The 23,803-nt window shown below is 36.8% G+C and overlaps 5 protein-coding genes and 1 long non-coding RNA gene across 8 annotated transcripts; 1 reads left to right on the top strand and 5 right to left on the bottom strand.

The window, feature by feature from the left end:
• Positions 1 to 925: 925 nt before the first annotated feature.
• LOC125576575 (COP1-interactive protein 1-like) lies at positions 926 to 7,931 on the bottom strand. Of its 2 annotated transcripts, none has more exons than XM_048736964.1 (5): positions 7,679 to 7,931; positions 7,394 to 7,460; positions 7,141 to 7,193; positions 6,109 to 6,277; positions 926 to 6,003 (listed from the first exon to the last, which is right to left on the bottom strand). In XM_048736964.1, the coding sequence occupies exons 4-5, from the start codon at positions 6,200 to 6,202 to the stop codon at positions 1,313 to 1,315; spliced, it is 4,785 nt and encodes a 1,594-aa protein (XP_048592921.1). In that variant the 5' UTR covers positions 6,203 to 6,277; positions 7,141 to 7,193; positions 7,394 to 7,460; positions 7,679 to 7,931; the 3' UTR covers positions 926 to 1,312. The 2 variants fall into 2 exon arrangements, with proteins under 2 accessions (XP_048592921.1, XP_048592922.1); XM_048736965.1 differs by having other exon boundaries at positions 6,109 to 6,274.
• A 462-nt stretch (positions 7,932 to 8,393) lies between these two features.
• On the bottom strand, positions 8,394 to 12,009 carry LOC125576577 (COP1-interactive protein 1-like). 2 transcript variants are annotated; one of them, XM_048736968.1, is made up of 5 exons: positions 11,926 to 12,009; positions 11,290 to 11,360; positions 10,216 to 10,299; positions 9,355 to 10,105; positions 8,394 to 9,263 (listed from the first exon to the last, which is right to left on the bottom strand). In XM_048736968.1, the coding sequence occupies exons 3-5, from the start codon at positions 10,232 to 10,234 to the stop codon at positions 8,492 to 8,494; spliced, it is 1,542 nt and encodes a 513-aa protein (XP_048592925.1). In that variant the 5' UTR covers positions 10,235 to 10,299; positions 11,290 to 11,360; positions 11,926 to 12,009; the 3' UTR covers positions 8,394 to 8,491. The 2 variants fall into 2 exon arrangements, with proteins under 2 accessions (XP_048592925.1, XP_048592924.1); XM_048736967.1 differs by lacking the exons at positions 11,290 to 11,360; positions 11,926 to 12,009 and having other exon boundaries at positions 10,216 to 10,769.
• Positions 12,010 to 12,034: 25 nt separating this feature from the next.
• Positions 12,035 to 16,063, bottom strand: LOC125576576 (crooked neck-like protein 1). Its single transcript, XM_048736966.1, has 7 exons — positions 14,251 to 16,063; positions 13,643 to 13,708; positions 13,408 to 13,552; positions 13,091 to 13,309; positions 12,772 to 12,985; positions 12,477 to 12,672; positions 12,035 to 12,377 (listed from the first exon to the last, which is right to left on the bottom strand). Exons 1-7 carry the CDS (start codon positions 15,405 to 15,407, stop codon positions 12,254 to 12,256), a joined length of 2,121 nt encoding a protein of 706 aa, XP_048592923.1. The 5' UTR covers positions 15,408 to 16,063; the 3' UTR covers positions 12,035 to 12,253.
• LOC125576579 lies at positions 15,613 to 16,057 on the bottom strand. Its single transcript, XM_048736970.1, has one exon. The coding sequence runs from the start codon at positions 16,055 to 16,057 to the stop codon at positions 15,755 to 15,757; it is 303 nt and encodes a 100-aa protein (XP_048592927.1). The 3' UTR covers positions 15,613 to 15,754.
• A 6,010-nt stretch (positions 16,064 to 22,073) lies between the features above and the next one.
• On the bottom strand, positions 22,074 to 22,650 carry LOC125576574. Its single transcript, XR_007315013.1, has 2 exons — positions 22,483 to 22,650; positions 22,074 to 22,400 (listed from the first exon to the last, which is right to left on the bottom strand). It is a non-coding gene; the product is annotated as an uncharacterized LOC125576574 (long non-coding RNA).
• Positions 22,651 to 23,392: 742 nt separating this feature from the next.
• Positions 23,393 to 23,781, top strand: LOC111200778 (mitochondrial import receptor subunit TOM7-1-like). Its single transcript, XM_022692128.2, has one exon. The coding sequence runs from the start codon at positions 23,393 to 23,395 to the stop codon at positions 23,615 to 23,617; it is 225 nt and encodes a 74-aa protein (XP_022547849.2). The 3' UTR covers positions 23,618 to 23,781.
• Positions 23,782 to 23,803: the final 22 nt, after the last annotated feature.

The following is a 23,803-nucleotide window of genomic DNA, read 5'->3' as shown; positions in this document are numbered from 1 at the left end:
GTGTAAGTCTTCTACATCCAGAAGACTTGCGTTATGACAAACAGATCTAGAAAAAAAAATGATTTCATACCTTAAATTCGTGAGATAACTTCTTTAGCACACATAAGTTTTCTCCAAACATTCTTGGTTTTTGATTTTTTATGTATTCAGGTTCAGTTTGAATAAATCTAAAAACCCCAAATATTGTAAACTAAAACCTATTCAAATATTTTGACGGTTAAATTTAGTTCGGCCTGGGAATTTTATATGGATCCAAAAACCCAGACCAGATCCGGTTCAAAAACAGCAGATCCGAAAACGAACCTGAAAATTTATAAGTATATAGTTGAGTGCAAAATTCTTATCCCTGAAAGAATTGGAACAAATAACCGACTCGAATAGATAAGAAAAATAAGAAGTGACTGAGATGAAACACCAATTTGAAGTATGATCTCACATCAAAATCAGAGGTGTAATCACAACGCCTTTTGATTTCTTAAAAATATATTTTGCTGTATGAACTACCTTAGTACGAAGTATGAACACACTCACAAAAAGAGGGCGTGTGAAAGTTTGAAAACGTAACATCATCGATTTGCAAGTTGCAGTTTGATTGGTTCTCGTCTTGTTGCATAGTGGACGCAAACAAACACGTTTTTATTGAAGTTTCTGTTATTTGTATACAAAATACGTTTGCAACCCATTTTTTTTTAAAAGTATGAACACCAAGTCTAAGAGGATTGTCCCCCATTCATAATATCAAACGATTTCACTCTATCACTCACCCAAAAATATTTAGACAGCACAGTGGTCTCATTGTGTGATATATGGAGTGTAGAAAGCTCGAAATGAATTCAATGCGGGAGGCTCAATAGTATATGCATGATATTCTTTTCTTACCAAGAACAACAATTATCTAATAATGGAGTATCTAGCAGATAGCAAAGAGGCAAAAATACTATTTTACCAACAACATTAATCATTCGTTCTGTACAATGCACCCCTCCAGAAGTAAAATATCAAATTCATTTCTGTAATGCCCTTTATTCCCATTAAATCCCACCACCAAACAAACTTTTCCCACAGTAATAAAAAATACAAACAATTTGACTTACAAAAACAACAGCAACAAAAACACAGGGGCAACGAATATTAATGCAACAAAATTACACCAACACAAACACACCAAAAATATCCTCTCGACCAGAAGTTTTCCACAAGTTCAACTTCTTGATTGACCAAAACCTAAGAACCACATATACATTCTTCGCACTCATGTGAGGAGGGAAAGAAATGCAACGTACCGTACTGTCTCCGACCACTGCACGAGCTCTTAGGCTCGCTGCGACTGTCTTTGCCCTCGAGCCACAACGGTCTTAGACAAAATCTCTTCAAGATATTCACAGCGACCTCTATGGTGATCAATCCAAATACATAATTGCCTTATTGCTTCTCTTTTCTCTTCTCCAAGTCCCATCAAAGTCTCCTTCATTGTCTCCTTCTCCTTTTCATCTTCTCTTACCTTTTCTCCAAGCTTCTTTATCTCCTCTTCTTTCCTCTCCATCCCTTTCTTCATCTTCTCCATCTCGTGATTCCTCTCAATCATCCAATTCGTAGCAGTCCACAGTAATTTAGATGCCTCCATCACCGTTTTCTCGTACTTCCCTTGCTTCTCCGTGATTTTTCCCGACATTGATTGAAACCCATCAAGTGTTGTGTTCACTTTCTCAGCCATCTCTTTTATCATACCTCGATATGTTTCATGAGTCACCTTAAGGTTTTTCTCAAGCAATGCTTGTTCCTCTATGTGCCTAGCTTCTTCTCTCCTGAAAGCTTCCTCTTTCTCTGTTAACACTTGTTCAGTTACCCTCAGTTTCTGGTTCGATAAACGAAGCTTAACCTCGATGTTACTGATTTTCTCCATGAGAGTTTCTATCTCCTCTCCTTTCATTTCTAGCTCGTTACGTAAACTCTCCATCGTTTCTTCATGACCTGCGATTGCTGAGTCTCTGGATGTTACTTCATGACCTGTTTCCTCCAGCAATCTTTGGGCTTCTTTGTGATCCTCTGCTAGCTTATTAAGTATCTCCTCACGTTCTTTTAACAGTTGGCTGATCTGGTTGTGTTCCTCTCCCAGTGTATTGTAAGCAGTTTCTTGCTCTACCAATGCTCTTTTGACATCAATGATCTGATTAGACAATTCTGATTTCTCTTGCTTCTCTCTATCAAGCTCTGCTTCGGTCTCACTCTTCTTCACCTGCAGTGAATCAAGTTCATCCTGCAGATTGTTGATCTGTTCTGTTAAGGCCACTGTTTCAGCAGATGCGTCGTTAATCTTATCGCGCATTTGAACGATCTCTTCTGTTTTAGTTCTTAGCTCTTCGTCAAGCTCACTTCTCTGTTTCTGTAGAGTCTCTATCTCAACTTCAAGACCCTTGATCTTCTCAGATAAACCATTTCTCTCTTCTAGAATATTATCGTGATCTTTGACCTTGCTTATGATCTCATCTTTTAGATTTGTAATCTGACTCATATATTCAGAGCTCTCCTCGGACTTCCTCTCAAGTTGGATCTCAAGTTCTGCTTTCTGGCTTTCAAGTGACGCCACTTTCTGGCCCAGACCATTGATCTCATCCATCAAACCCTTAATCTGCATTGAAGCTTCATTGCCTTTGCTCTCCATTAGTTTCTCTAACTCCTCCTTTTGAAGAGACACTGAATCTAGTCCTGCCCGTAGGCCATCGATCTCAGCTGTCAAACTCTCAATTGTGGACGATGAATGCTTCTCGTTATCCTCAAGTTTTTGGGTTAAAGCAGTGAGTTCAGTACCTCTCTCGTCCATTGTCTTCTCAAGTTCCGAGATTCTAGCAACCATTTCTCTGTTTTGCGCTTCCAGTTGCTCAATTTCAGTGGTCTTGCCTACAATCTCTGTCTCAAGATCTACTGTACGAGCACGAACTGACTGTAGCTCCAGCTCATGGGTCGCTACTGTTGCTTCTAGTTCTTTTATTTGCAACTGTGATTTGCTTTCCTTCTCTTTCAGATGTACAAGTTCTGCTTCTTTCTCAGCAAGCTGCTCTTTCAGTTTGCTTGACTCAGCTGTGAGTTCCTGTAACGTGATCTGTACCCTTTCGAGCTCCCCTGAAGTATCTGAGATTTTAGTCGACATGGTTTTGTTTTCTTCCTCTGCAATCTTCAGACTTTCAATCAGATCAGAAACCCTTTGTTCCGATGACTTCAGTTGCGCTTCTAAATCTCTCAGTTGAGTGGATGAATCTCTCTGATGAGTCTCATGGATATCCCTCAAACTGAAAAGTTCCTTGTCTTTCTCACTGTGGCTCTCTTTTAACTGTCCAGACTCAGACATGAGTTCTTGTATGGTGTTCTCCGCCTGCTTAATCTCATTCGACATTTCTGAAATTCGCTGAGATAAGATTTTCTTCTCCTCCTCAGCACTGTTCAAGCTCTGGTTCAAATCTTTAACTCGTTGCTCTGCTGATTCCACCAGTGCTTCTAATTCTTTCACTCGACTCGATGAGACTCTCTTATGTGCCTCGTGTACCTCCACCAAACTAGAAAGCTCACTTTCTTTTTGTATGTGTATATCTTTCGACTCTGCCAATTCAGCCATTAGTTCTTGTACCTTGTTCTGCGTCTGTTTGAGCTCGTCTGTAGTTTCCAAGATCTTGGAAGACATGGATTTGCTTTCTTCCTCTGCAACATTCAGACTCGCATTCAACTCTGAGACCCGCTGTTCTGATGATTTCAGTTGAGCTTCTAACTCACTCGTGCGTGTGGATGATTCTCTCTGATGAGTCTCGTGGATGTCCCTCAAACCAGAAAATTCTCTTTCTTTCACATTGTGGCTCTCTTTCAACTGTTCAGTCTCAGACACGAGTTCTTGTATCGTGTTCTGCGCCTCTTGAATCTCGTTGGAAATTTCTGATATTTTCTGAGAGAGCAGTTTCTTCTCTTCCTCTGCATTGTTCAGGCTTTGGTTCAAATCTGCAACCAATTTCTCTGATGATTCCACTTGAGCTTCTAATTCTTTGACATGACTCGCTGATTCTCTAAGCTGGGTCTCATGTAACTCCATCAAACTGGAATGCTCAGTCTCCTTTTCCTTGTACCTTTCTTTCATCTCTCCCAATTCAGCGATTAGTTCTTGAATTGTGTTTTGTGCCTGTTCGAGCTTGTCTGTAGTTTCCAATATTTTCGAGGAAATAGCTTTGTTTTCTTCCTCTGCAGCCTTCAGACTCGCACTCATATCTGAGACGCGCTGTTCTGATGATTCTAGTTGAGCTTCTAATTCACTCACTCGTGTGGTTGATTCTCTTTGATGAGTCTCGTGCATATCTCTCAAACCAGAAAGTTCCCTCTCTTTCTCACCGTGGCTCTCTTTCAACTGTCCAGACTCTGACTTGAGTTCTTGTATGGTGTTTTGTGCCTCTTGAATCTCGTTAGAGATTTCTGAGATTCTTTGAGAGAGCAGTTTCTTCTCTTCCTCCGCATTGTTCAAATTCTGTTTCATATCTGCAACCTGTTGCTCCGCTGATTCCACCACTTGTACTAATTCTTTTACTCGGCTTGTTGAATCTCTCTGATGTGCTTCGTGTACCTCCACCAGACTAGAAAGCTCGCTCTCTTTCTCTTTGTGTCGGTCTTTCAACTCTTCCAACTCAGCCATGAGTTCATTTATCGTCTTCTGCGCCTCCTCTAGCTTGTCTAGAGTTTCAACATTTTTCGAGGAGATAGCTTTGTTTTCGTCCTCTGCAGCCTTCAGGCTCGCACTTAAATCTGAGACCCGCTTCTCTGAGGATTCCAGTTGAGCTTCTAATTCACTCGTACGGGTGGATGATTCTCTCTGATGAGTCTCATGGATGTCCCTCAAACCGAAAATTTCTCTCTCCTTCACACTGTGGCTCTCTTTCAACTGTTCAGACTGAGACATGAGTTCTTGTATGGTGTTCTCCGCCTTTTGTATCTCGTTAGAGATTTCTGAGATTCTTTGAGAGAGCAGTTTCTTCTCTTCTTCTGCATTATTCAAGTTTTGGTTCAAGTCTACAATCAACTTCTCTGATGATTCTACTCGTGCTTCTAAGTCTTTCACTTGACTGGATGATTCTTTCTCATGGGTCTCATGTAACTCCACCAAACTAGAGTGCTGACTCTCTTTTTCCTTGTATTTTTCTTTCACCTCTCCCAATTCGGAAGTGAGTTCTTGTATGGTGTTCTGTGCCTGTTGGATCTCACCTGAAATCTCCGTAACTTTCAAGGATAGAGATTTGTTCTCTTCCTCTGCACTACTCATTCCGCGGTTCAGATCAGAAACTCTCTGTTCTGCTGCTTCTAGCTGCTGCTTGAAATTAGTAGCTTCATCTTTGAGTTGATCACTCGTTGTTTTCCAGTCTTCTGCAATTTTCTCAGCTTCTTGAAATCTTTTGATACCATTGTCTATCTCAGTTTGCAGTTGATCTCTTTCTTTTTTCATATCTTCTAACTTCTGGTTCAGATCAGTTTCTGTTCTGCCAGCAACTTCCAGTTTCTGAAGTAGTTCTCTGCTATCACTCAGAGCTGTTGTCTTTTCGCCTTCTAACTTCTCAGTTTCAAGTTTCAAATTGCTGATGATCTCTTCTGATTCTTTTAACTTCACCAAAGCTGCTTCAAGCTCGGAATCTACTGCTTCTTTTTCTTCAACACTCGTTGTCAACTTATTTTTCAGATTAGCAATCTCATGATCCGCAGTTTCGATTTGTTGCTTCAAGTCATCTTTCGCTACTTTTCCATTTTTCTTGGTCTCCCTCCTCGAAGAATGGTCAGAATCCGAGTCTGAGCTCGATGAAGAAGAGTTTTCTCCTTTCTCGTGGACCTTTTTCCTAATCTCTCCCGTTATATCATATAGAGACTGGTACTCCTTGTGGAGTTCATTCACTAACTCTGAAACCACTTGTCTTTTAGATTTATCTTCATCGATGTTTCCACTCTCAACCATTCCCAAGATTTTCTTCACCTTTTCATCTATTTCTGCACCAGATGATGAAAATACTTTTCACGTAAGTATTTATCAAATCAAGAGCTACGGATTTCATTGGACATGTGAAACAAAACATAGTATCGTAGGAAAATTACCAGATTTGGTTACTTTAAGCATTTCATCTTTCTCATGATCAAAATGAGGCTCAAAGAAAGACTTCAAGGTCTCTCTAAACCGGTGCTTTCTCATAACTTTTTCTTCCGTCTCTCCAATTACTTGTTCAACTTAACAATTAGAGGTTTTGGGAACCCAGTATTCATTCATCTGTGGACAATACACAGAGAAACATATCAGAAGAAACGCTAAGATTAGCAGAACAAACTTGTACAAATTAAATGCCATTATTTAAATAAGAAAAGAGGTACCATCCTTTTCACATTCATTCCCGTAAATATATATATAATACTAGTACTAACACATTACTAAACTAATGATAAATTTGGCTGCATAGATCCGCATCTTGGTTTCAGCAGAGAGAGAGAGAGAATATAATACTATAGAACTCTGACAAGGTATACAGGCAATAATGTATTGTGGGTCCCGCAAAGAATATCGGTAGATCATCATGGGTCCGAACCTTAATCTTAAAATCATTCAGTATTTCTTACTAGTTCTTACTTCTTACCAAGTGCTAAGAGCATCTCCAACTCCACTCTATATTTTACTCTAAAATTGAGAAAATGGAGTAGGAAATAGAGTAATGAACAAAAAATAAAAGGATTACTCCATTTATAGAGTAATGTTTTTATTTTTTGTTCATCACTTCATTTCCCACTCCCTAAGGTTTACTTATAAACGTAAATTAATAAGAATTTGGATTAACGCTAATCCCTTTACAGCGCCGGGTCTAAGTTGGTAACTGATGGTTGGGTGAGACAAGAAATATCATGTGGAGCCACCTCAGCAAGTTAGGAAAAGCACAAACCTCTAGAACGATAAAAGACAGCTCAGAAAATATGAGTTGTTACTTTTTGTTCTTATGTAACAAACTACATAAATAATACTGTTTCAAATAAACCAATCTCGATCCGATCTTAAATAAGCATATATTATGGAGTATATTTTAGAAAGGAATTTACTGCCTAGCAAAACGGTAAATATAGGGAGGTGATTCTAGTTTCTCTTACCCCTTTTCCTTAGAGCTCCAGGGAAGATCCAGAATCAACTTAATGGGTTTAGCCTGTATGGATAAGAGAAAAGATCAATGTATAATTCTGAGGAATAAATTTGTGGGAAAAAAAAGTTACGAGGATTCAAAACAGTTAATTAGTGGAAGCTTAATGACAAATCTTGGTAACATGATAGCAAAATCTCTAATGTATCAATTTCAGATAGCAAAATAAGCAAGCGTGAAAAGGGAAGCTCGTGACATTTATTTACCTTAGAAACTTGATCGCTTCTTTACCGAAACTGCGAGATCAGCGATAACCTCTGTATGATCGATTAACTGCAAATGATCAGATGTGAAATTAGAATAATCTGAAATAATTTGAGAAGAAAAAAGAAGCAAAGGTATGAACAAGAACAGTAAAAAAATAATCATCATCAACGAAGAAAAAGAAAGTTATGTTAGATGATCAAGCGACCTAAGTACTTGCTCAAATCAACGATAATCTAAAACCACGCGGAGAAATCGAAGCTGCCAAAATCATCGAGAAGTTGTACCTGGAGACGGAACTGCTAGGGAGAAACGATCGAGAAGAAACGAAAGAGATGAGGAGGAGGAGAATCTCTCTCTCTCTCTATCTCTGTGTGTTTCAACGATGAAAAGATTACGAAATTGAAAATCGATGCGAGGGAGGGAGAGAGATTGAAGAAGAAGAATAAAGTGATTTGGTTTTGGACTTATGTGGGAGAACAGTTAGGAGCACATACAATTTTGTTTTTTCAATTTTTGAGGAGACGAACGAATGAGAGAATCTTTTTTTCTTTTTGGGAAAATTTGTCTTCCACAAACGCTCCTTTCTTTATCGGATTATTACGCTTCTGCCACTGTCGCAATTTCTTTGCTTCACGTCATGGCTGTCAAAATATCATTTGACTGTTGTACATTTTATTTACGCTTCTGCCACCACTAATATATATACATCTTGACTTTTTGTCTTGTTCTTGGGGGCACGCACCCATGGATTATGAATTGGCTCATGGTTAACGCTTTCCTGCATTCTTTGAGCAACAAATATGCCCTCACTCGTTATGAACTTATAATCCATCCTTTATGTTAAAACTCAACATAACTTTCTCATTTAAAACGTGTAGTAATTGTATGCTTCTAACAAAAATAGAGTTTAGTGGATGAAGGTCAAACATTACAAATGAAAAGATTTATTAGGTCGGAATATGTTTGTTTACAAAAATATTTATTTACATCAATGAAAAATATTCAAATCTTTCAACATATATACAGTGTTTTTAGAGTTATAATATATACAAATTGTAAAGACCCAGAAAAACAAAGAAGAAAAGAAGAAGAGAAGTTTATGCTTGAAGGGCAACCTTACAAATGGATGTTTTGAGATCATCATATCGACAACGTTGATAATCAACCAAGACACAGAGTTGCCTTATGGCTTCTCTCTTCTCTTCTCCCAAACACATCAACTCAACATCTCTCTCCTTCACATTAATCTCAAGCTTTTTGATTCTTCTCATAGCCTTTTCTACACTCAGCTTCCCTGTTCCTTCCTCTCCAAGCTTCCCCTCTAGTTTCGATAGCTTCTCCTTTAGCAGAGTTTCTTGTGCTTCACTGCACTCTAGCTTTGCTTCCAGAGTTTCCACCTCATGTTTCATCTTGCTGTTCTTCTCATGCACCCACTTTCTAGCTGAATCAATCTCTTTAGCTAATCTGGTGACTTTGTTCGTTAATTCATCGCCTTCTTCCAGCTTCTTTACTACCATCTCTGGTCCGGCAAGCCCTTTCTCCACTATATCTTTGATTTTCTTGAATTGGGTTTCAGAGACAGTGAGATCTCCTCTGTTTCCTTGTGTTTGTGTGTTCATGTACTCGTTCTTGCTCTCCAAGTGTATTTGTTCGGCTACATGGATCCTCCTGTACAGTATCCGGATACGATCTTCCATTTTCATCTGGAAATCTTCAGATAGTTCCTCCATTTTCCTCTCGAGAAGATTGGTATTCAACTTCGAACCAATGGACCAACGTTTCATCAGCTTCTGATCCTCTGAGAACTTGTCAATAACGTCTTTCTGTTCTTTAACAAGTTTCTTTTGGTCCTTGATCTCCATTGATAGCCTGCATCCAATCAAAACTCAATGGTAACACACAAACTTCATTTTAACTCAAGCTAACTTAATAAAAATACAAATATTTTGTTGTTTATTACCGGTGAATGATATCTTCTTGTTTCTTACTCTTATCTTCAATCTCATCAATGTTTTTCATCTGTCTCTCCTTCTGTAATGAATCAAGCTCCACTATTCTTGCATGCATCTTGTGATTCTCTTCCCTAAGATGGTCAAGTTTCTCAACTTTGTTCCTCAAAGCTTCCTTTTCTTCAACAATCTTCATCTCGGCCTTAGCTCGCTTCTCTTTTTCTCCCTCCAAACGCTTCAGTTTCATATGTATCTCCGAAGCTTCATCGGTTTTTTTCTTCAGCTTCGATGCTAACTCATCCTTCTGGTTACGCAACAATGCAACTTCACCTTTTGTCATCAAATGCTCTCTGTCCTCGTTTCTCTTGCCTATGAGATTACCCGCCTGTTCCATTTCCTGTTTCAGACTGCTCACCTGTCTCTTCAAATCTTCATTTGTTGACTCTGTCTCCTGTATCTTTCTGAGCATCGCCGCATAATCTGAGCTCAGTGTTTCACTAACATTACCGGTGCTGATATCTACTTCCTCTGAAGAAAAGTAATCCAAATCCGAACTAGACCTCGATGAAGAAGCAGCAGCAGCAGGACCCGGTTTTCCTTTTCTTCCACCACTCTCCAAATCATGATGATATACAGAGTAAAGCAGCTGACACTGGTCGTGAAGGTCGTTGACGATCCCAACAAGCTCCTTCTTGGCAACCTTTGGGATCTTGTTTTTGTTTTGGATATACTTTAAGAGTGTAGAAACCTTCTTCTCCACTTCTGCACATGTAGAGCAACATATACATATATATAGGGAGAGAGATTTTGGAAACATTTGCCTCATCATAATCTTAAAACTAATGAGCATTGTAAGCAGAGTTCTTACTTACCTTCTTTTGCCTCCTCCATTTTTTGATTTATAATGCTCAGGAGCTTAATCACAGAAAAAGAAGGATCAAACGGTAAAAGAAACTCTGAGAAGAAAAAAATCATTTTATTATTTGCATATAATCCAGACAAACATAGTAGCATTCTTTTAACTTGACATTCAAGTTAACCCAAAATAGAAAAAGCAAAATACAACATGATCCTTGAATCAATTTATTGAGAACAAACTGGAATCTAGTCCTCTCGACCACAAGAACAATTTCCAATTATGAAGTGGTAAAATAATATGGACGTAACAAAAAAATTGTAACTGAAATTAAAAAGCAAGAAGAAGCTCTGTAAAAAGAAAATAAACACAAAGAAGCAAGTAAACAGAAACGTCATGGGAATGGGATGTAAGTACATATGATCCTAGAATCAATGCACACAGAACCGGTCCTAGACATTTGAGAGCCACGAGCCCAAAAATAAAAATGAGTATTGAGGGATTCAAATCCAGCCTTCCCGTAAAGAATTAGAACATATCTGACCACTAGGCCATAAGGAATTTTTATGAAAATATGACCGGTAAAATAGTTATTATGTTGGTGACCAGAAGCACATGCTTCATTTGTTTGGGCCCGGAGTCGGCTCTGAATGCACACATAACATAATTTGAAACTAGTACTCTTCATCAAATCCTTTTTATCACAAGCAAGCTTTTCAACTAACAATTAATTATCATAAGGGATCAGGATGAAAAAATAGGACACATCCATCCTTTTTTGCAGCTTACTTGTGCATCACGACTCATTAGGGTTCCAAAGTAAACATTAGAACGCAGACCTAAATATCAGAAACTAGAGAAATAAATAAATAAATTGTAGAACAATGGACTTGTTTAATATCGGAATTTGTGTGTGTGTGTGTGTGTGTGTTTAAAGAGGATGAAAATGAAACGAACGTCATGGTTGTCATGAAAATGAAACAGGCCCCAGAAGGAAGGTGAGGGATTAACAAACAATAATAAACATGCAACTGTGGGCTCCACATTCCACCGTTTGATTCCATACCACAATTAAACAAAAGAGAAGTACCTGAAGTTGGAGACTATTTTTGACCGGAGGGTCTAATATTGTTTCTCCGTCCGTCCTTCCGGCAGAGAAAACTGAAATTGAAACAACGATCTGACTATTCGAAGATAAAATAGTTTTTAAGCTAAATGGAATGAGAGTCACAGATCAAACGAGAGGTTGATAGTATAAGTGCCATACTTTTTTTAAAAAAAAAGTTATAAATAAAAAAACATAATTACAAAATTAGGAGGTGTTTTTTTTTTCTTTTGATCAAAAGAAAGGTGTTTCTTTTTGTCTTGTAATTTCCCTCAAAATTTGGCACTACTTGTTTTCTCAAACGCCATTCAAGTTTCGCTATAATTACGAAAATACCCAACTATATATGATCTCTCGTTGATGTATTGGGCCAAGAGACGTATTTGGCTCAGTATCCACTCATCCAGCTTAGGCTGTTAACCCTCCCACGTGGTATACGTACATATATATGGCTTGACCTCCAAGTTACACTAATTTTGTTTTGCGAGACTTCAGCGTTAATGAGTTTGACAAATATCGAAATGTATTTCTTCTTTTAGGTCTACTATTATTCAACCATCACTAATAAAACATATGCGGTAAAAATGTTTTTTAAGGGTGGGAGTATAAATTTCCTATTACCTGATTTTAACTGCTGCTTGTGCATCCCTTAACTAGCTAGCATGTGTATTAATAATCAGAGCCTTGTCCCTCCACCGAACTTTTCTTTATACTGTTGCAATTTCCGTGATCATAACAAAAGATTATGTCCCATATTTTCTAAACCGGAAAAACGTAAACCCAAAGGTTTATTACAAAAAAAGAACATAAACAGTAACAGAATGGTTTTTTTTTTTGGCTAACACACACAATAACAAGATTACTGCTAAATCATAAAGGATGAGTGGCGATGTACAGAGAACTAAGAAAACATACAAAACACAAACTCACAGTTTTGTTTTAGTTCTAGTTAATCGTACTCCTCCTCAGAAGTAGCAAGCTTCTGCTTCTTCCATTTGTAAGCAGCTTCAAGAATCTTGAGGTTCGTTGTTTGTGATTCTTCTGGATATAGATAGTCAATGTACTCTTCATACCTGCCAATGACCAAAAATAATAATCATTAGGCTTACCATCCGATTATCACATACGAGTATCACATTCTCGGGAAATATATATATGCAAGCAAAACGTACTCTGTAGAGCCATCTTCTCTTGTGATCGGCTTTCTCTTCTTGAGCTTCTTCGGGAGCTTAGATTGTACCACACTCACGTCCCCGAGATTACCAAAGTTTGTCTCCATGTTAAGCCAATCCTCCAAGAGTGTAGCTCTTTCTTCTTTCAGCTCTGGTGCAGAATCTTTGTAGTAGCTGTTGGCTCTCTCGAAAATCGCTGAGTAGAGAAATAACAAAATAGAGAGAGACTCGACAGTTAAAACATGTCACAAGGAATCATTAAAACTTACATAACAACACGTAGTTTTAAAGTTACCTCTGGCGAGTCTGATGCACTCTTTCTTGCGTTCAATAGCATCTGTTTCTTCTTGGTCTTCCTCTTCCTCGTCTTCTTCTTGTTCCGCAGCAGAAGCTTCAAACTTTGCAAAACTAACCCACACCTTGTAATGCTTTGTGCGGTCCAATAGTCGCTCATATAAAGCTCGTGTCCTCTCTAATTCACCTTCTGCTATCTCAAAATCTATGTATGCCTGCCACACACACACACACACAATAATAGAGAGTTTAATGATCAATCGATTCAGAAGTCTTCTGAGGTTTCTCGATTCTTTTAATGTATTAGACAGAAAAAGTACCTTCCATAGAAGCTCGGGCATGTCAAGAGCTGGTTGAGATATTGCCAGCTCAAAGATAGCTCTAGCTCGTTCAGTCTCAGCAAGAGACCTCTCTAGCTCAGCATACTTGCTCCAAGCATAGCAATTCTCAGGAGACCACTCCAGGTATCGCTCATAAAGCTTTCTACACCTATCTATGTTTCCCAGTTGGAGTTCAATCTCGATGTACTTCTTGAATATCTGTTTGTCGAGGAAGAAAAAAAATCATCAAACGTAAGTAAACCATGTATATGGTTGAAATGAAACACATGTAATGTTCAGACAAATTTTAGGATTACCTTATCTTTTGGAGCTTTTCCAATAGCGTTGCCTAATATCTGCCGAGCACCGGCCAGATTCAATTGCCGGATTTCAAACTGTGCAGCAAGCAACCATATTTTAGCAAAGGAAAATTTGGAGTGGGGAATGAGCTTGAGGCATTCTCTGTGGTAAAGACGAATACAAACAGTCAGTCTAAACTGCCTCCGTGAAAAGTAAATGAATGTAACTTTACAAGTTTCAGAATAGGCGTACCTGTATACATCTCGTGTACGCTCCACATCTTCAGTTTCAATCTCTTCATACAATGCATAATTAATCCTACACCAATTAGTTACATCAATGTCAGCGTTTCAGTAAATTGCAGCACCAAATATGCTAACAAAAGACAGATAAACAACAAACAATAGCATTCCACAAAATGCAAGAATATGTTTCAATAAATTTATTAGAGACCTGAATGTGCTAGATGCTCGGCAAAGATGATCAACATAATTAATAACTAATATCTGCCTAAGTCCTAAGACAACCAAACCCAAACAGTCGAGTTAAAAGGAAACTAAACCCTAAACCCTCTTATGCCGTTATGACTTATGCGTAGCATGATCAACATCTTATGCAAACCATGTACACAACCAATGAACCAAATACTGCTAATAAAAGACAAGCAGCAATAGCATTCCACATAATGCAAGTTTCAAGAGATTTAGGGAGTATGATGTGCTAAAACCTGGACAAAGATGATAACTAAACTTAATCTTGTCATGCAAACAATGATCAAACTCAAACAGCAAACTTAACAAGAAGCCAATGACATTAATACCAAAAATCAGTAAACCAAAGCTGAAAAAGAATAAACTCACCAGAGATAAATGTATCTTTGCCAGTATCGTTTCTCTTCGGCAGGTGGAATATTAGCAATAGCCCTCTCATAGATTTCTCTTATCCTATCCTTGTTCCCAACAGTTTCTTCAAGCCTAACGTAATCAAACCAGGAATCATAGTTCAAAGGGTTCTTCCTCACTTCATCTTCATACTGAAACCTCCTCTTCCCAACAATAGCATCCTCAATCCCTTCCTTATCACCATACTGCTTCTCAAACGCCACAAACTTTTTATACAAATCCTCAGCTCTCCCTTTAGGGATATGATCAAGAGCGAACTTGTAGATAAACCTAGCCCGTTCCGGCTCCTTGCATCGCTCTTCAAACTCAGCAAACGCCACAAAGAGCGTCTCAGCTTCTTCATCCTCCGCAAGCTTCTCCGTGGCGCGCTCGTACACGTGCCTCGCACGAGCGACCTCCCCTCCTTTCATCTCGAACTTGGCAAATCGGATAAAAGCCGAAACTTTGGGATGGCAAAGCACGAACCTCTCGTAGATGGATCTGGCCCGTTCGATCTCGTTATACCTAAGCTCGAACTTGACGAAGGAGAGCCAGCCTTGTTGGTCAGGTGACCACTGCATCCACCGCTCGAATATCTGCCTAGCGCCGGCGATGTTGCCGAGAATCTCCTCCATGTGGATGTACTTGTACCAGAGCTGGTCCACGCGAGGGAGAAGCGTGACGGCTCGGTCCCAGACGTTCCTGGCGCTGTTGACGAACTTGTTCTTCATCTCGAACTCGGCGTACTTTAGCCAGAGCGTGTGGTTCCTGTAGTCGCCTTCGATGGCGCGTTCCCACACGCTCCGAGCGCGCGCGTAGTCCTTCTGGGACTCCTCCCACTGGGCGTACTTCATCCAGACCTGGATGTTCCATCTGGCGCGGCGGATCTGGTCCTCGAACTCCTTGCGGCGGCGGAGGCGGTAGTCGGAGAGCTCGGTGGAGTCGGTGATTTTCTGCTTAGGAGGACGGATCTCGGCCTCTTGCCTCTCTCGAGCTTCCCTTAGAATCTGCTCGGCGGTGATTTGAACGGGAGCAGGGGTCTTGTTCTTGACCCGAGTCGGGCGTGGAAGCTTGACTTCAGTATCCTTCCGGGTCATGTACCCTAAGGTACGGTCGGAATCCTTGCCGGACGCCATGACCTGACCACTGTATGTGTGTGTTTTTTGGGGTTTTTAGATTTGGGGAAAAGTTGGATGAGAAGACAGCGTATGATTGGTTATATATTTGGGTTGTTAATGGGCCTAATATTGACCCAATATATATACTAAACCTACTTGTGCATTTTTTTTAGAAAATTTCAAGTCTTGAGAGAGTAGGTTACATCTTTTGGATAACTTTCCATTTTCATCTAAGATGATGTTTTTCAATCATGTGTTAGCATTTATTTAAACCAGTACAAAAAGAAACAATCACCATATATAACAAGTTTCTTTTGGGTAAGACACTATAATAAGGACAGTATGCCTTACACAGATCATAACATCTAGTGATCCTTCTCCGGCGACCAGAGAAAAGCCCCGATGACAAACTTCCTCTTCTCGTTGGAGTCTCCGATGATCGGCAAGCCATACTCTCTCAAAAGCTGATCCAATTGCCACTCTGGCATTTTCTCATAATCACTCTTTGTATACTTTGGATAATGAAGTGGAATCTTGAAGTTGATTGATTGATTTTGACTCGTACCGTCACCAATCTTCGTCTTCATCTTCTGGTCTTCAAGATCTTGGTGATGATCGTTGTCGTGGATTGCTGAAGTTGAATGATCACGGCTGAGTTTAATTCCCATTTTATATATTATGAAATCGGATTTAACTCTTTGACAAGAACACTAGCTTTGCAGGTTTTAATTAGGGGTTGACGTTTCTTATTTGGAGTTTGGATATGCATTTATATAGGAAAAACATGTGGATGATTCATGAGCTGAAGAAGAACGTCGTGGGATCTTGTAGAAGCGCGCACGTACTAGTATTTTGATATTTTCCTTTGTTTGATTTTGTCTTTATTTTTATATTGTACGTTTGTTACCTCCTATTTATCCTTTTAATATAGTTAGTTTTGTTTGTTTGTGTATTAATGTTTTTCTTGTATACCATCTTCGAGTCGACCACATCAACTGCAAACGAAATTCCAAACATCGATGTTGCCAAACTGATAACCACTAAATTTATAATAGTCGACGAACAGTACAGTTCGTCATCAATAAAATTATCACTAAACCAAAATAACTTTAGTGTTTAGTTATAATTGAGTACTGTAAAGACCTATAAATTCTAGTATCCTATTTGTAATGATTAAAACACCATGACTCTAACATACATATTTTCAGTGTAACTTTTGTTTACATGTACGGTTGCTTTAGTAAGCCTCAAAGACAGAATCTATTACCATTGTATTTGTAGGCCGAATTGGAAGGTTTGATTACGACAATGGACATTGGAAAATAATTCGAGGCGAATTGTTTAACGATGGTCAAGATGACGCATTGAACCGCTAGACCAAACAAATTTATTTGAAAATTTCCTTGATTGTTACACATTCAATCTTGGAGGCTGCTTAAAACCCAGAAACAAATATTGGAGACTGCTGTATCATCAATTCACATATTAAATGCATCGATTGTTTTGCGTAGTTTGTAGATCACATTAATTGGTTTGTTGATTTTTTTTTCTAGTTTTCGTTTTCACATAACAGAATTGAACGGCAACTTGTTAATTAAAAAGAATCTAAAATAAAATTTAGAATATGCTTTGAAATGGTTGTTTATATTGCAATTTACAAGTTAATGGTACGCTTTGAATGGAAATTCTCTTAAAAAGTTTTTTTTTAACAGCTCAGAGTTTCAAACTGTAACAACAAATTGCATTATAATTTGAGTTTTGTTCTGGATGTAACGATGGTGACAAATTGGTTATAATAATGAGGAAGATGGACCCATTCTTGATTCCTTGGAACCATCGAAATCTTTCTAGTTTCATGCATGTCGATGACTACTATTCCTCTATGGCTCTATCCTTACGGATTTGCATTAGCAATCGCTTTCGTCAATGTGTAATTATTGTAGAGCCAGTGGACGTGTAATTATTGTAGAGCCAGTGGACAGACTCGTGGCGACACTAGTGTCACATTAAATTTTGATCGGGAAGAAAAAAACTATAAAGTTTCAACTAATATATATATAGGTTCCGAATGGTGACTGCGGTTTAAATGGTACAGGATAAGCGGTTCAATTGCGGTGTGGTTCTAACAGTTATAAAAATGTATAGATATATAGTATATGTAGAAATTTTTGTCACTCTTAACTGCAGAGCGGGACGGGACGATAGTCACCATTCGAAGCCATAATAGTTCCTCTCAATCTTCTTATCATCAACACAAATTTTCATTTTTATTTCGTTAACCGAGAGAAAATAGAGAAATTTGTTGAATCGGAATTTTGTCGGTTTTGAAAACATGAAAAAGTCAGATTGTGAGTTATTTCAAACACGCTTTGATTAATCGATAAGAGAGATATAGGCTTCGAATGGTGACCATCGTCCCGTCTCGCCCTGCAATTAACAGTAACAAAAATCTCTATATATACTATATATTTATACATTTTTATAACTGTCAGAACCGCACCACAGTTGAATCGCTTGTCCCGCACCGCTCAAACCGCAGTTACCATTCGGAGCCATAATGTTGAATGAGAAAATGAGTGGAAACACTCCACGTGAATAAGTGCAAAATGACGAGTTCAGTCGGCAAAAGTAAAGAGGAAACCCTAACTCGACGTCAATATGTCTTTTTTTTTCAAAAGCATCTCCAAAACAATAATATATTTTAAAGTTTCTAAAATTTTATATTTGAAGTTTATCCAAAAACAAAACTTCAAACTTAGATCAAAACCATTTATATTTTATCTTATGATCCTTATATTTGTCATAATTAATTTGAATTCATAAAAATTTTGTAAATAACTAAGCACATATATAAAAACATTACAACAATATTAACTAATAAAATGTTATATTAAAATACAAATTTTAAATAGTAATAACATAATTAATATTAAAATTCAAGAAAAATACTATATTATTTCATAAAACTATTTTCGTAATACATATATAATCAATTAGTATATTTCGAAATAAAAAAATGACTTTCTTTGTTTTTAATTTGTAGATCACAAACTAATAATTGTTAAAATCAAATGATTTTAAACTTATAATTACATTAGATCTGCACAAAAAAATAAAAGAAGAAAATAAATATTGATAAAAGACAACTTCTATCAATAATATTAAAACTTAATGAATACATTCGATCTGATAAAAAAAAATTGTACAGCACAGATTACTACCTGATATATAAAAGTAATTCAATTATGTAAAGTCTCGTGTGTGTTCGCATGAACTAGGAGCTAGAAAGTTCGTGGCTGGTTGGAGTGGGGCCACTCGGTTGCATACAATTTGCTCGTGCCTAACAAGCCAGAAAATGCTCTGGCCAAGTCGACTAATCGTCCATGGCTACGGGACTATGCCAAAATATCCATCAGGGGCTTTGTCAAGATTTGGTGATAGAATCAAAGAAAATCGAATAACTTAAACCAAAACAAAACCGTCATATTAAGAAAAATATCATTTTTATGGATATGAAAGTTGATAGAATCCTGGAATTTTCATGAAGTTATGGAAGTTGGTAAATATTTTGAAAATATTCCTAATTGGTTTATGGAAAGGGGCGAATGCCCTAATCCAACTAGGTTAATTTAATAGATTATTCTTATATATATAAAGGGAGTTCGTGTGTTCTCTTATCACTTGACCATGCAAGTTAATTTGTAACCTTAAAAGAAAGAGGTTCTATATCTTTGTGATTAAAATTATAGTGGATGGCCTCCTACTAGTCCCTAGAAACGTAGTCATTCTATGTAAACTCTGGATAAACAATTTATTGTGTCATTCTTCTATATTTTCCGTTCATCTTCTGTTCTCTATAATTTTGCAACTCATACTTTCTAACTTACATCGTAGAGTTTGTCGGAAAATGTGTCAACGAGTTTGTGTGTTTAATTCTGGTTTAAAGTCAAACTGTTCTTGTCATCGTGGTTTCAAAAATGAAGCGTAGACATGTTGCCTAACACCCCTAATCCAGGTGTTTTAAGTCGTTTACAATCATATTATTAATAATCATAATCTTTTAATACGATGAGAAACTATATGCTCGTCATGAGTTATGTAACGAGCATACCAAAAGAGATGATATAGTGTAACAATCACTAGCAAAAATATAATATTTTCCTGGTTAATTGTCCCAAAAGGGAGTCACGTACTACATAAGGTGGATCAGCAAAGATCACAGTCGATCGGTTGGATAAACCAAGTTATTGAACCGAATGTAACATCATCATGGAAATATATATAAAACGATTTGTTATAAAATCAAACTCGATCTTTGAGTTTAAAAGATTTCCCTTCCAGAATCTGAGCACCAACAACAAAAAGCCATCATATGGTAAGTAGCGGTGATTGAACCCCAATAAACATCAATGCGGAAACATAAGTTTCTTATAAATCTGAGCATGTTTTATGCACTCATGATCCTCACTAGCATCCGCAGGTGGAGAAATTTGAGTTGGATGCGATGGTTTATGCACTCTGCTGATTTTTTTTTCTTTTTGGCAGAGTTTTATTCTGGAGAAAGTTGATCTTTCCAATCATCTTCTACTAAAAACTAGCGTTTTTTTCTGCTTGTTTTGGGCACTCTGTAGATAAAGCATTCAAACTCATTTTCATGTCAACTGAGTATAAATCACTCAAAAGATATTGAGGTTAGGAGGTGGTATTGGATTCAGTAATTTAATTGATTTTGAAATAATTCAATTGAAGACATGAACTTTGAAGTATTTAAAATGATTTGATGATGATTTTAATGCATTGTAATGCATTTGTCAACTGAGTAGAAATCACTCAAAACATATTGAGGTTTGGGAGGTGATATTGGATTCAGTAATTTAACCGATTTTGAAATAGTTCAATTAAATACATAAGTAATAGATTTTGAAGTATTTTAATGATTTGATGAGGATTTTCATGCATTTGTCTAATTCTTTCATTTTAGATTTTAAAAGAATACAATTATATTTGATAGAAACAAATTCCTTTAAATTTCATGAACTTTTTGAATCTTCCTATAAAATGCACAAGGAAAGAACAATTTTTTTACAGATAAAAATAATAAAACCATAATTATTTCCATACCATATAGACAGATAAAGCCATTTTAAAACATGAATAAAAACCCTATTTACAAAACAATAATAAAACCCAATGACAATGTGGATTACATCAAATAATATACTTTTGTCATTTCATCATAACGATATATAAATTGATAACAAATATTACATTCTAAATCTATCATATCAATAAGTTTGACGTACATATCTAATAAACAAATGTTGTAAATAACTTTTTTCAAATCAGTACTTAAACCTTAATAATTAGTTCTTTACATTTTATAACTAAATTTTCCATTAAATTATTTTCAAATATAATTATCATGAAATCCACTACAAATTGAATAACACAAATCTTTAATAGAATTAGAAAAATAGTGAATTGGATAATACTAGAATCCAAAGTAATTCTCAAATTCAGTTGAACTTCTAAATTGAATATCCATCTTAATGTGACACATATCACACAACTCACCTCATTTTCTACTACCTCCAGCTAATATCATCATCACTTCAAAAGACACATAAATGTATCTTTTACAAGCATACTTTTTCTCATAGCTAGTCTTACATCTCACTTTCTCTTTTCGCAGGAAATCATAACTACTTCATGATCTCCTATAAATTCAGAAGCCTTCTTCATAGGACCACGGTAGATTCCTTTATCGTAACAACCAGTGAACATTGCTAGTAGGCACCAACATGATGTGTTTTAAGTCTTATCAAAGCTTCCTCTAAAGTAGGATACTTAAAAACTCCAGTTGTGTATTACTTCTTTTCCTCTATACTAATTATTTAGCAAATGTACTCATGTCTTAAACAAATATAAAATTAGTGTTAATGTCTTTAACAAATATAGAATTACGACAACTATAGTGGCATCAAAGTTTAGTTTTAGCATTAGTGCTCATGTCTTTAATATATATAGAATGTGTCTTCTACTAAGCATGTTGGAGCACTGATTTATACACATACTTAATTAGAAAGATTTATGTTTTGCGTTCCAAATATTTTTATATATGTCAAAATTAAATATATTTTTTATTATTGTAGCTTTTGATGATGATGAGAATGTGGAAGTTACCGAAGAACATACTGATCTTGATCTTACAATTTCTACTGCTTAGATTTGAAAGGATTTTGTTTTATTTTTATTCACTATTACTTTTTATTTGATTTATTTGGTAAGATATTTATTTTAGTTCTATCCATAAACTGATACGGAATTTATGGTTTTTCGAGATGATAATCTAAATTTGGAATTAAATTAATATTATTTTTAAACTTAATGTATTCGATTTTAATTTATCTTTTTAAAAAGCTCGAAAAGCCTAGAAAACACTATGACCCTTTTAAAGGCCGAACCATAATTTGAAATACAAGTTTAAAATCGAACTTAATAATAATGGGTTTTTTTTAGGTTTGTGTCGGGCTGGCAGGACACCCCTACTAAAATTACACCTTTACTAAAATTCTACCTTTCAAATATAAAATATAAGTTTAGATTAGTTAAATCTACTGGTATAAATGTCTATTTATCTATTTAATAAAAAAAGTTCTGTCATTTTGATCTTTAAAGCTATAGTTGTGATAAAAATCTTTTAAGGTCATTCTAGAAAATTTATCTAAAACACTTTGTTTTTGTCAACTAGTTTTTATAAGCCTTATGGGCTGAAACAGAGTACAATAAAAGACCCAAGTACATGTATAACAAAAAATACAGCTTAGGATTACACGTGCCAGCCATTTCTAATCTGTGCGACGTGTCAACATGGCTTTTGGTGTTGACTTGAATCTTGGTTCACCGTCGATAGGTGCTGATCATCGACGGTTTGCTTCTACCCTCGAAACGCCGCTAGCTTGGGTTTGCTTTTTCTTTTACTCCATGAAAGCCTTCCACCAAAGCCGTATCCTTTTGAAACAGAAAGGACTTGTTCACCATAGTTATATCAGAGAAAACTCAAGTCAGATCCAAGCTTGATCAGTTGCCATACCGTTAGATAAACGCCGACTCTTCTGAACCTAGCTTCAAACCAACTTAAGAGACCAAACAAAAAAAATATAAAGAAACTATATTATTAGTTCGGTTGAAAATATAAAAGACCAAACAAAAAAAAACAACGGAAAGGTTTGTAGATAGGAAAGGGCGGCGAGAACCCTCTGGACGACTCAGAGTCTCAACGATTAAGGGGGCGATTGGTTTTCCCGCTACCACCCGCAAACGCAGCTTTTGCGGTTGGTAGCGGTTGTCGGCGGTTTGCAACAATCACTCAAATCGCTCTAAACCGTTTCAAACCGCTCCGAATCTCATAAATTCAAAAGCTGGCTCCAGCTAGCGTTTGCGGTTGCGGGCGGTTGCGGGAGGGTAAATTTTTTTTTTTTTTTAAAACAATATATATACAAAACTAAAAATATTTAATAAAAAATTTAAAATTAAAATTATTAAAATATTAAAATATATCTATTAAATTTTAATTAATATTATAAAATTTTATAATAAAAACAATTTCAATAAATTTTCAAAAATTAAAATTATAACTTTTTAAATATATATTTTATATTTATTATAATTTTATGATTTTTGATATTTTTATAATTATATTAAATGTAAATATTGTTAATTTATTATTTGACTGTTATCGCATTTGGTAGTTAACCAGTCATAAGTCACCCGCAAACGCACCAATTTTTAACCGCAGTACCAGTCGTATAAATCTCTTAAAACCGCTAGAAACCGCAACCACCCGCATCCACAAACTCCCGCAACCGCAACCGCAACCGCTACGTTTGAACCAGTCAGGCCCTAACTTAAGAAGTGCTTAAGAGTTTTGGCTTCGATAAAAAAAAAAAAAGTGTCTGCAATTACACACAGAGAGAAGAAGGGAATCTGTGAGATCGGAAACAATGGATTCTACACTTTCGTTGAAGCCCAGAGGAAAAGGGAAAGGATCACAGGGAGCTTCCTCTTCCAATGACAAATCCAAGTCGCAGCTCCTCAAGGAATGGACCAACTGGTCTCTCAAGAAGGCCAAAGTCGCCACTCACTACGGATTCATCCCTCTCATCATCATCGTCGGCATGAACTCCGATCCAAAGCCCCATCTCTTCCAGCTCCTTACCCCTGTCTGATCCTCCAATTCCGGAACGAGATCGATCCCGTCTCCCCCGGTTTGGATTCGCTGAATCTTCTTTTATGTTTTCAGAATCTGTGGTTGTATGGAATCAATTCATCTTTGTTTGCCTTTTCTTATACAAATTGAATCAGTAGTAATGATCAAATAATGCTTTGAGAATTGACATTTTTAAGCTATCTAT

The sequence above is a fragment of the Brassica napus genome, chromosome A7, assembly GCF_020379485.1.
Source record: "Brassica napus cultivar Da-Ae chromosome A7, Da-Ae, whole genome shotgun sequence".
Lineage (NCBI taxonomy): Eukaryota > Viridiplantae > Streptophyta > Magnoliopsida > Brassicales > Brassicaceae > Brassica > Brassica napus.
Note: the sequence above shows the minus strand (reverse complement) of the source record. Positions and strands in the feature narration are given on the sequence as shown.